The 12500-nt window shown below is 39.2% G+C and overlaps 2 protein-coding genes across 4 annotated transcripts in view; both read right to left on the bottom strand.

Moving 5' to 3' along the window:
* Positions 1-1659: 1659 nt before the first annotated feature.
* Positions 1660-5304, bottom strand: LOC137974821 (trace amine-associated receptor 7e-like). The gene is made up of 2 exons (XM_068821816.1): positions 4336-5304; positions 1660-2578 (listed from the first exon to the last, which is right to left on the bottom strand). Exons 1-2 carry the CDS (start codon positions 5030-5032, stop codon positions 2193-2195), a joined length of 1083 nt encoding a protein of 360 aa, XP_068677917.1. The 5' UTR covers positions 5033-5304; the 3' UTR covers positions 1660-2192.
* Positions 5305-9209: 3905 nt separating this feature from the next.
* LOC137974804 (trace amine-associated receptor 8c-like) overlaps positions 9210-12500 on the bottom strand; it is an 18118-nt gene continuing 14827 nt past the window's right edge. Inside the window, exons 3-4 of one of the 3 annotated variants that reach the window (XR_011117505.1) lie at positions 10419-10734; positions 9748-9884 (exon numbers count right to left, since the gene is read on the bottom strand). Coding sequence is in view for 2 of the 3 variants with exons in the window: in XM_068821792.1 (XP_068677893.1) it covers positions 9499-9884 (386 nt within the window). In the remaining variant the exon portion in view is untranslated. The other 2 variants (XM_068821792.1, XM_068821802.1) reach the window with 2 other exon arrangements.

The raw sequence follows: 12500 nt of genomic DNA, 5'->3' as shown, positions 1-12500 counted from the left end.
CAAACTTTGGTCCTATACGAGTGTTTCTTTCCCTGCCGTTCTCCCTTGCTTCCAAAGGGACTGAGATTACTACTAGTGATCATATCAAGAGTCCATATTTACCCAAATTGGCCTAGTCCCCATCAGCGTCAGAGAAATATTTATTTTTAAACCTATATGTAATCGCGTGGGCCCGAGGTTGTCAAAAAATTGCCCTAGTCGCGAGGCGACGAGGAAATCTGTAAAACTTTGAAAATACAAGTGAAATTAATCCTTAATTGCACGAGGGCACATTGCGATCAAATGTTTATCACATAAAGGGCAAAATTATTGAAGGAAACCTGTTCAATCACTTAACATGCTTACATTCGGTTAAAGACGTTGAGGTTCAAGTCAATAAATTGATGCTGTCAACAAAAATAGCGCTCGATTCAATTAAACTGTATTTTACATGTGGACAAAACGCAGTTTAATCAGGGTCAGAATCTGGAAGAATATTCTCTTGTAACTTCACTTGCTCTTGACAAGAAATTGTTAACCAATCAGAATCAAGTAATCAAGCCCTCTTGATTACCAAAATGCTCTCGTGATTAGGGAATGTGCCCCTCGTCTCAGCCAATCAGCATTCAGTAATATTTCCCCGTATGTGATGATGCGGGAAAATAAACAACAGATCAAATGGGCTAACTCAATGTTGTACCCAATTCAAACCCTTCGGGAATAAAACGTTTGTGCCAGGTATTTCCATATCATTTAAATGTTAATGCTACACTATAATGCAAATACAATACACAAGGAACCTTACCCCGGGAAATTTGAACTTCGTAAGCGTATACTGATACGCTTCGTTTGTGTTCTTCAGACCTCCCGCTTGCATTAGTTCTCACGCGGTAGTACGAACAAACGTCATAGCTGTTTACTAAAAAAAAATCTGGAGTTTGGGGTCGGTGTCATGTATTACTAACTCTTTAAAGGCATAATTATTCCAGGAATGGTTTGTTTCAGTTCCTCATTCACCATGTTGTTGAGTGAGCAAATCAAGTCAATGAAGAATGATTCATTTTTTAGGACACAGAGATTTTTCCGTCTGGCTACTAGGAGTGGAGCATTGGAGAAGAGTTTTGAACACATCGAGAAATGAGACTGTCTTCCAGCACAATATCGGTGTAACTGAAAACAAATATTGACCATCTGGTGTTTGGTCCATTCCTAGCCCATTATTTATTACAATCCCTCAGGGCAGAAATTTGTCAAGAATTCATGGTACGCCGGAGATCAGTCATTCAATGCAGAAAAGACTGTGCTGGACGTATGCACACTTTATGTGTAAATTGTGATAACATGAAGTATCTAGATAGGTCGCTCGCAGTTCAAGGGGATGTTTAGTAAGATAGGAAATTAGATGAGGAGCTGTAAAAAACGCATGTGGGATTTCCACCGTTATTGCGTTATTCTGACGCTTTATCGGGCTTATCGTAAACTGCTCCATCTCAATTCATAGGCTAGTTTGAACAGAACCACTATTCTTTTCCTGAAGGGACAATACGATCTTCTTTGGGATTCAAGCTTGAGATTCCGATTCGGATTCAGCTTGATATAATTAGAGGTACGCTACTGGAGTCAAAATAAGGTGATTTTTCGCATTGGTCAATGATCTAAATTTATCCCATGTAACAGACTTGTAGGAGGAATTAAAGATTTTACAATAACTATCTAAATTCTCTCTAGCTCATTGGCTAATTTTTATCATCAATTTAAACGCTTGTTTGTATTTCCGCTGTTATTGTTATGCTTTCTCTATGCTATGCCTTATCTTAGTTTAGAGGCTGGCTTGAAATGAGCCACTTATTCATTTCCGGAAGGGTGAGGCTTGTGATTTCCACAGCAACTTTTACAATATTATGACGCAATTTATCATCAATAAGAGGCCACTGAGGCATAAAAAACTGATGTTAATTTGTTTAATAGATACCATACAAGATTAACGTTAGACGATATCTTCTGAATTTCTTGACTCGAAGCCTATCACATCCGATTGGTTGTTCAATGCATTCCGAAGTCTGATACACTGGATATTTTTGTTAGGCGCGTACCTGCGTTTTTTTTTCCTTTGTCTGTTTGGTGTTGTTGTTTGGGGTATTGTAAAAAATCAGTGAAATGGGGGGAAGACGGAGTCCTGGAGGTCAATACAAAGTTGTGGTTCGATTCCCTTTTCAGGACGAGGGGGCAGGGATAACGGGAGCGGAATTGTCCATTTCACTTGCAGATTTGAACTTCACAGCAGACGCCCTTCGCAGGTTAAGAATTTGTTTATCAGTTCTGTTAGTTACGCTTAACTCAAAAACATTAGGCCCTGAGGGAGACGTACAGCGCATGACGTCTTTGAATGCTTGTCTATAGTCTGACCTGCGAAGTGTGTAAATTAGAACGTTTACCACAGAGTTTAAATGCAATATCCACACCGCTGATGTGTTTACTACGGGAGGAATATAAACGTCATTAAATGCCATTAATCCCCGGGTGATAAGGAACGGAATCCAAAGAATTAGAAACACGATGATGGCAACCAAGATGGCTGCAGTAGCTTTGCTCTCTGGGCCTGGAAAACAATGAAGAAATTGCACAAGTAGTTAGACATCCATTTAAAGGAACTAAAAGAATTCTTTCGTATGAAAAATAGGAGCTGCAGCAACAACAGCGGCTCACTACTGTAAAATGGATAAAGGGGTCTCGTTTCTAACGGAGCTGTGGTGCTGCGTCAGCGGGATGTGAAACACAGAAATGGGTTCGGTTATCAACCGGATTTGTATGGTAAATTCTCTAATGTAAACTGAACAAATTGAAGGCTGACGTTTGGAGCATGCATTAGCCCCTCATCAGAGCGAACAGTCATATGTTTGGTTAGTCACTCTGACGAAGGGCCAACGCTTCGAATTCCATTGCCCCGACTGCTGTTATCTTTCGCGACGTCACAGGTGGCCCAAGCTCAATATATGAGTATCTGTGCTGTACTATATTATGCAAGAGTAGAAATATAAGGATTTGTTTCTCAAAATTCAAAAAGATATTTACGATTTAAAATAAAAATAGCTTACCTTGCTTTAGTCTTGTATGTCTTTGTCTCTGGTACGTTTTCTTGGTCAATTAATCGCGATTTGTGTGATTTTTAGGTCCTCTTCTTTTCCCTGTATATACGTAAATCACCCTTGGAAGATCGCTTAGCTACTCGCGATTGGTCAGTAGAGCTGGCACAATGGTGACCAATCGTGAGTCTTAGGCCGGGTCGCTAAGCGATCTTTCAACGGTTTCGGTAACACGGCTTCAGCGGTGACTAAAGTCTCATCCGATGGCTCTCGGAGCAAATGTTTCAGAGTTTCAAGGGCGGCCCTTGATTCCTTCTCAGTGTACAACCGGCTGGGATGAAGAAGACGAATGAGTAGCGAAGGTATCGTCAGTGATCTCAGTGGAATTTTTAGGTGATCGAAGCCTTCGGAGCGATTTTATGGCTCTTTTCCTTCGGTGATTCCGTTCGGCGACTTCGTCTTGGTCCCCATCCTTGGGAAATAATATATAGAGGGAAAAGAAGAGGAACCAAAAACTACCTAAATCGCTCTCTTAATCGACCAAGAAACCGTACCAGAGACAGACATACAAGACTAAAGCAAGGTAAGCTATTTTTCTATTTTAAATCGTAAAGTATTTTTTGAATTTAGAGAAAAACCATTTTCCCCTTACAAATCTTTATATTTCTACTCTTGCATACTATAGTACAGCACAAATACTCATACATTGAACTTGGGCTACCTGTGGCGACATATACTTGGATGCAGCATAGTTAATCGAGGGACTGGTTATGAAACCTTCTCTTTCGTCATTTTTTTTGACATTTCATTCTCGGAATGGTCTACTACTGGAAAAGCTTTCTACTACTCTAATATTGAACATTATTTGTCAGTCAAATTTTGTCAATGTATTTTCAATTTTGAGGATTGTTGTAAATGTTAGTTTATCGCCAATCCCGTCGTGTCCTCTTTTCTTTCCCTCGATGCTCAAAGCAGCTTTGAATTACAGTATATCATTGTTTCAAGGCCAAAAGATTTAAAAAAGACTTTAAGGGTTGTTATGACCTGTTGTCACAGTTAAGTAAATAATTTCGTATTCCAAGGCATTGCTTGTATTGGAAAGAAATGCTAAATCTAAATGCTTTAGGAAGAATGGTGAGAATGGTAATGTTGAACTTCCTTGATATGACACAAATAATTAATAAAAATTACCAGATAGCCGAGTTTTCAATTGAGCCGTGATTATTCTAGAAAAAAAGGGAAAGGCGTTTTTGGTTCTTGGTTTCATACATACCTGAAATTGAAAACACGTTTCTTCTCCTGCGAAACGGCCGAGTTTCTGCAGACATTTCAAATGCAATTCTTCTCATTTGTCTCCTTGCTATGGTCAAAACTCTCAAACTCATAATGAGCAATAAGAAATATGGTAGGACGACATTCATAATTAAAGCCAACAAACTTAGCCATGATGGTGTTCCTTCCCAAGTTACTCCACAATCTAAGCTTTTCTTGGAAAATTCCACTTTTCCCAAGATAGCGAAGAGAACACCGAAAAATACAGCTTGAAACCAGGCAAAGGCGATCATTATTGAGATCGTGCGTGTGGTAACACGACTCACGTATCTCAAAGGATCGCTCACCGCAATATGTCGTTCAATCGCCAACATCACAAGTGTTACGGTAGAAGAAATGTAGAAAGGATAAGACAAAATTCCACCAACTTTGCAAAGCACTCCATTGTGAGAGATGATACTTTGATCGAGCACCGTAGCAAGTTCATATGGCATTGATATAGATGTTGTTAAAAAGTCACTTATTGCCAAGTTCAGGATCAAATAACTGTTCACGTGCCGACGAAGTCGCTTAAAACGAAGAATTACGATAGTAACGAGTAGATTTCCGCAAAGTCCAAATATTATTAGAAAACCAAGCGTTACTGCTAAACACCATTTCTCTGTCTTTGTCCACAAATACCTGTCTTCTGACTCCATGCTTTGAAAATATCACGTCTCCGCAATTCACGTGAGAATTGGTTGCCGCAGTGCCGCACCGGCTCACTTTCAGAATTGTTGCATAAGGTTACGTAAGGTTCGGTAAAGGTCACTCATGACGAGCTTAACTTGGGTCAGGAATGTGGGTCCCGTTGTTTCAGTAAAAAAAAATACCTAAATCTCAGTAGGAGTTGTAACAAGATTAGTACTCACACTAAAAAGGCAGAGCAAGTGACATAAAGGGAGCGAGAGGTGTTAATCGCGACACGTTTGTTGGGCCGACTTCGTCATAAAGTTTTTAATGACGATAATATTTCAAAGGACTTTGAATCAATTTTGAGTGACGTGTCAAAATAGTCCAGAGGGACAAAAAATCAATTTGAAATGTTTTCTAAAACACGGTTTACAAAGGCCAGCATCGCGCAATTAAAAAATGAAAAATTATTTCTTAACTTTCAGGCTACCGAGATGCAACTTGTTTTGCCTGGCATACACGTTTCTCAACAGCAACGGTGAATTGGTTCTTTTCTGATTTTTGAGGAAACCTATTTTTATTTTTTATACTTATGGAACTCGATAACTGAGGAATAAAACTCAACAGCTATTATACCTTCGAACATCTGCTTCCCTAATTCTCCGGTTAAACATGAAACGTTATAATTAGTGATGTATTGGTGTATTTGTTAATTTAAACACAGGCAAATTATTTCTTAACTTTCAGGCTACCGAGATGCAACTTGTTTTGCCTGGTATACACATTTCTCAACAGCACCGGTGAATTGGTTCTTTTCTGATTTTAAAGCAAACCATTTTTAAGTTTTAGAACTCGATAACTGAGGAATAAAATACAACAGCTATTACACATTCGAACATCTGCTTCCCTAATTCTCCGGTTAAACATGAAACGTTAGTGATGTATTGGTGTATTTGCCAATTTAAACACAGGCAAATTATTTCTTAACATTCAGGTTACCGAGATGCAACTTGTTTTGCCTGGCATACACTTTCCTCAACAGCAACGGTGAATTGGTTCTTTTCTGATTTTAACGACAACCATTTTTAAGTTTTATACTTATAGAACTCGGTAACTGAGGAATAAAACTCAATAGCTATTACACCTTCGAACATCTGCTTCCCTAATTCTCCGATTAAACATGAAACGTTAGTGACGGATGTATTGGTGTATTTGCCAATTTAAACACAGGCAAATTATTTCTTAACTTTCAGGTTACTGAGATGCAACTTGTTTTGCCTGGCATACACTCTTCTCAACAGCAACGGTGAATTGTTTCTTTTCTGATTTTAAAGCAAACCGTTTTTAATTTTTATACTTATGGAACTCGATAAGGCCACCCCCTTTTTTTTTTCTCCATTTCGCGTCGTCCTACAGACCCAAATTTTTGGCATTTTCCTCAATAAAATAAAAAATTGGTAACGACATTTTTAAGCCATTTTATGTAGCATAGGAGTTTCGGTGGTTGATCCTTTTTCCCACGCTGTCTTAATTTTGCAACAACATTCACCAATTTTTCTGCCATATTGATTGATTTTGGGTTCACGTCTTGTTGTTTTCCTGGGCTGGGGTACCAGGCCTCCGATTCCGAGAATGCTAATGATTTAGGTTTTTTTTCCTTCAATCCGACCGACCCAATATCAGGAAACGCATTCCACGGTAAACGAAAAAAAAAGGGGGGATGGCCTAACTGAGGAATAAAACTAAACAGCTATTACACCTTCAAACATCTGATTCCCTAATTCTCCCGTTAAACATGAAACGTTAGTGATCTATTGGTGTATTGCAATTGGTTAATTTAAACACAGGCAAATTAATGCCCCAGTGTATTGCTAAATTTAAACAAAGGCAAATTAATGCTCCAGTGTATCATTTGATTTTCACACAGGCAAATTGATGCCTCAGTGTTTCAATTTGATATAAAGTAAAACAAAAGTAATTTGGAATGCCCAATTGTAGCTGTGCACAATTTTTTTCCGGGCTAATTGATTTCCCAGCATGTCACAGGCAGGCACATACGATATTAATCACAGACTTATCATTTAATTTTCTTGCTATCATGATATCCTCATATCATGAAATTGAACCTAACAGTAATTATTTTACCCCAACTGCTAACTTTCCCCGACAAAACACAAGTTTCCTTTCCAATTCCAAACTTCGATTCTTCGCGCTTTTGGCGTTTGAGCGTGAGCCTGTACACCGGTAAGGCTTCCAGCATCGAATTCCCCGACATCAACATTGTTTATTGCTTCCATAACTCGCTTGAAAACATCTGAATACAGAAATCTATGACATTCAGACGACGACTGCTCAATTAATCCCCCCACAGAGACCAAACAAAGTTATTCCGTAAGCTTCGTCCACGTTTTAACCAGAATTTCGGAACCCGATCACCATTTTCCCGCCACAGATTATTGACTTAAACGCGACAAATCCCCGGACAAATCTCGCTTCGAAAGAGCTGAAAGGACTTTCCTTCGACCAACCAGTTGACTTGAAAGGCTGTACCATTTTTCCCCGGGTCCGAGGGTTAATCCATAAATCCTATAGAACGAAAAATGGTTCCGTGTCCCAGCACTAACCGCCACTGTCGATGCGCGCAACCGAACTGAAATAGATTTGTCTTCCCCACAAAATTCATCTCGCCCCTAAATATTGTTATTCAATAAAAAATTAACTACTTTTTTCTGCTTAACGTAAGTTCACAGTACAATTTTATTCCCCCCACCCCCCTCCCCCCCCCCCCCCTTCCCCTGGGCAAAGCCAGGGCATTTGAACTTTTTAAGATTGAATCATTCAAATTCCTGTCCCGTCAAATGCCCTACTCTATCGGCGGATTTGAAGGATTTGTCTGTCATACCCTATTAAAGAACAATCGTCGTCGGCTCCTGCCGTCTTTAAAAATAGGCCTGCAATGCGTACTTGTGTCGCATTTCAGTCAAATAAACGTTGATGATTAGCAATACAGTAAATGCAATACATATTGTCATTTTATAGTGATGTGGGAGGCGCGATGGCCTCATGGTTAGTGTGCTCGACTCCGGAGAGAATGGTCCGGGTTCGGGTCCTGGCCGGGAACATTGTGTTGTGTTCTTGAGCAAGACACTTTACTCCCAGGGTGCCTCTCTCCACCCAGGTGTATAAATGGGTACCGCCGAAATGCTGGGGGTAACCCTGTGATGGACTGGCATCCCATCCAGGGGGGAGTAGAAGTACTCCTAGTCGCTTCATGCCATGGAAACCGGGATAAGCTCCGGCCTGATGGGCCATTTGGCTCGTATGCAGACTTTACCTTACCCATGTTATAGTGATAAATGTCGAGTAAAGAGTCTGTAGAATCCCCAAGCTGCAGGTTGTTGAAGTTTCGATTTGATCGGCGCATTAGTAAATGATTGAAGGAATATTACAACTTGAAAGAGCCTAGCATCCGGGCTTTCCGTTTAAATATTTAAATGGTCCATAAACAAACATACATAAAAAAAAAAGGAAGCCTCCAAATTGTTGAATTTTTTTTTCTGCTTTTCCTATTCAAGAGGAGGGCACTGCTCAAGGGGATGTTTAGAAATTAGACGAGGAGCTATAAAAAACGAATGTTTGTATTTCCGCTGTTATCGTTATGCTTTATCGGGCTTATCGTAAACTGCTCCATCTCAATTCATAGGCTAGTTTGAACAGAACCACTATTCTTTTCCTGAAGGGACAATGCGATAGTTCTTTGGGATTCAAGCTTGAGATTCCGATTCGGATTCAGCTTGATATAATTAGAGGTACGCTACTGGTGTCAAAATAAGGTGATTTTTTGCATTGGTCAATGATTATCACATTTAACTGACTTGCAGGAGGAATTAAACATTTTACAACAACTATCTAAATTCTCTCTCGCTCATTGGCTAATTTTTATCATCAATTTAAACGCTTGTTGGTATTTCCGCTGTTATTGTTATGCTTTCTAGGGCATATTGTAAATTGCCCCATCTCAGTTTAGAGGCTGGCTTGAAATGAGCCACTTATTCATTTCCGGAAAGGTGAGGCTCGTGATTTCCACAGCAACTTTGACAATATTATGACGCAATTTATCATCAATAAGAGGCCAGAGGCATAAAAAACTGACGTTAATTTGTTTAATCAAGATATCATACAAGACTAACGTTAGACGATATCTTCTAAATAACATTTTTATTAAAGAGATATTTAACAAAATTATTTATTACTTATATTGATATGTAGACGAGTGTTGAATTTCTTGACTCGAAGCCTATCACATCCGATTGGTTGTTCAATGCATTCCGAAGTCTGATACACTGGATTTTTTTGTTGGGCGCGTACCTGCGTTTTTTTTCCTTTGTCTGTTTGGTGTTGTTGTTTGGGGTATTGTGCACCATAAAATCAGTGAAATGGGGGGAAGACGGAGTCCTGGAGGTCCACACAAAGTTGTGGTTCGATTCTCTTTTCATGACGAGTGGGCAGGGTTAACGGGAGCGGAATTGTCAATTTCGCTGGCAGATTTGAACTTCACAGCAGACGCCCTTCGCAGGTTAAGAATTTGTTTATCAGTTCTGTTAGTTACGCTTAACTCAAAAACATTAGGCCCTGAGAGAGACGTACAGCGCATGACGTCTTTGAATGCTTGTCTATAGTCTGACCTGCGAAGTGTGTAAATTAGAACGTTTACCACAGAGTTTAAATGCAATATCCACACCGCTGATGTGTTTACTACGGGAGGAATATAAACGTCATTAAATGCCATTAATCCCCGGGTGATAAGGAACGGAATCCAAAGAATTAGAAACACGATGATGACAACCAAGATAGCTACAGTAGCTTTGCTCTCTGGGCCTGGAAAACAGTGAAGAAATTGCATAAGTAGTTAGACATCCATTTAAAGGAACTAAAAGAATTCTTTCGTATGAAAAATAGGAGCTGCAGCAACAACCTCAACTCACTACTGTAAAATGGATAAAGGGGTCTCGTTTCTAAGGGAGCTGTGGTGCTGCGTCCGTGGGATGTGAAACACAGAAATGGGTTCGGTTATCAACCGGATTTGCATGGTAAATTCTGGGTTCGGTTATCAACCGGATTTGTATGGTAAATTCTCTGACGTAAACTGAAGAAATTAGAAAGCTGACGTTTGGAGCATGCATTAGCCCCTCATCAGAGCGAACAGTCATATGTTTGCTTAGTCGCTCTGACGAAGGGCCAACGCTTCGAATTCCATTGCCCAGAATGCTGTTGTCTTTCGCGACGTCACAGGTAGCCCAAGCTCAATATATGAGTATCTGTGCTGTACTATATTATGCAAGAGTAGAAATATAAGGATTTGTTTCTCAAAATTCAAAAAGATATTTACGATTTAAAATAAAAATAGCTTACCTTGCTTTAGTCTTGGATATCTTTGTCTCTGGTTCGTTTTCTTGGTCAATTAATGGCGATTTATGTGGTTTTTGGTTCCTCTTCTTTTCCCTGTATATACGTAAATCACCGTTGGAAGATCGCTTAGCTACTCGCGATTGGTCAGTAGAGCTGGCACAATGGTGACCAATCGCGATTCTTACGCCAGGTCGTTAAGCCATCTTTCAACGGTTTCGGTAACACGGCTTCAACAGGGAATAAAGTCTCATCCGCTGGCTCTTGAAGCAAATGTTTTCAGAGTTTGGCGGCCCTTCATTTCTTCTCAGTGTACAAGCGGCTGGAATGAAGAAGACGGAGGAGTAATAATTTATTTAATTATTATTAAATAAATTATTATTATAAGACGGATGAGTAGCGGAGGTATCCTCTGTGATCTACGACGTGGAATTTTGAGGTGATCGAAGCCTTTGTCGGAGCGAATTTATGGCCCTTTTTCTTCGGTGATTCCGTTCGGCGACTTCGTCTCGGTCCCCAACCTTGGGAAAGAAGATATGGAGGGAAAAGAAGAGGAACCAAAAACCGCCTAAATCGCTATTAATCGACCAAGAAACCGTGCCAGAGACAGACACACAACACTAAAGCAAGGTAAGCTGTTTTTTTTTTTTTTTTAAATCGTAAAATGTTTTTTTGAATTTTGAGAAAACCCATTTTGCCCATACAAATCCTTACATTGCTACTATTGCATAATATAGTACAGCACAGATACGCATACATTGAACTTGGGCTACCTGTGGCGACATATACTTGGATGCTTAAAACCTCCAAAAGCGATAACAATGTTGTTGCAATTGATGTTGAATTGACCGTGACAGTGCACAATCTTTTGTTTTTGCCTCGCACAGGCTCACAAATTAGTTGAGAATAATTTAATCTAAAGATATGATTGGTTATCTTCTCGAAAAAAGGTGTATTTTGCACCGTCAAGGGCAAAAATACAGACAAAAACATGAAACAAAAAGACTTGTCGAGTTTCATAACCATCTCCACGAATAAGCTATTGATGCAGTGCCCAGTTTTTCATACCCTGGATGCCAGAGGTCTTCTCGCTCACCAGCGGCGAGGAGGGTCAAAGCGAAGTAATCTCTGGCACACATGGTAAGATTTTCAATGTGCTGAATAAAAATTGCATAAATTAAGCTCTCGGAAGTCCGACTGCACTCGTCAATAAATCGGTAGCTGTCAATCAAAGGATTGTTGTAAATGCTAGTTTACTTATTTATTTATTTAGTTTTATTTATTTATTTTTTTTTAATTTTTTTTTTTCAATCCTGTCGTGTCCTCTTTTCTTTCCCTCGATGCTCAAGATAGCTTTGAATTACAGTATATCATTGTTTCAAGGCCAAAAGATTTAAGACAGACTTTTAGGGTTATTATGACCTGTTTTCACACTGAGTTAAGTAAATAATTTCGTATTCCAAGGCATTGCTTGTATTGGAAAGAAATGCTAAATCTAAATGCTTTAGGAAGAATGGTGAAAATGTCTGTATATGAGTAACAGCGAAGGCCAATGTCTCTGATGATTAAGCTAAAGTACTTCAGGTTTCCTAAGCGGACATAAGCAGTTAATGAAAAGAATGTAAATACTTGACGCATGTTTAGTTATCGTTGCGGTACCGGTAATGTTGAACTTCCTTGATATGACGCAAATAATTAATAAAGATTACCACGGAGCCGAGTTTTCAATTGAGCCGTATTACACTCTTTTTTTATATAAGAATGTTGTTTTTCCGGCTCTGGCTGAATGTTCTTATTTTTTTACCAATTTTAGGCAGAAAATATTCTAGCATTATTCTTAAATTATAGCGTATGACATTTCCGTTTTAGAATTTATTGGGGTATCAATTAAAGGTGTTTGGTATCTAGATCCGTTTTCGCTAGGTTTTGTTATTTAAAAAAGAAAGAATTTGTTCATCGAACTGTCATTAGCGTTGAACATTTTGCTATAGCTAGTGCAGGTTTTTTCGTTTTGTTGGCTAGTTTCGCCGTTCAGAGAAAGGAATAATTTTATACGGTTAAATTGTATAGTAGTTACAGATGTTTCAA

The sequence above is a fragment of the Montipora foliosa genome, chromosome 1, assembly GCF_036669935.1.
Source record: "Montipora foliosa isolate CH-2021 chromosome 1, ASM3666993v2, whole genome shotgun sequence".
Taxonomy (NCBI): domain Eukaryota; kingdom Metazoa; phylum Cnidaria; class Anthozoa; order Scleractinia; family Acroporidae; genus Montipora; species Montipora foliosa.
This window is presented reverse-complemented; position numbering and strand designations above follow the sequence as displayed.

Coding starts and splice junctions, on each gene's coding strand:
- LOC137974821 (XM_068821816.1), bottom strand. CDS start 5,032: ATGGAGTCAGAAGACAGGTATTTGTGGACAAAGACAGAGAAATGGTGT. Junction 2,579..4,335: donor AAACGTGTTTTCAATTTCAG/GTATGTATGAAA, acceptor ATTGTTTTCCAG/GCCCAGAGAGCAAAGCTACT.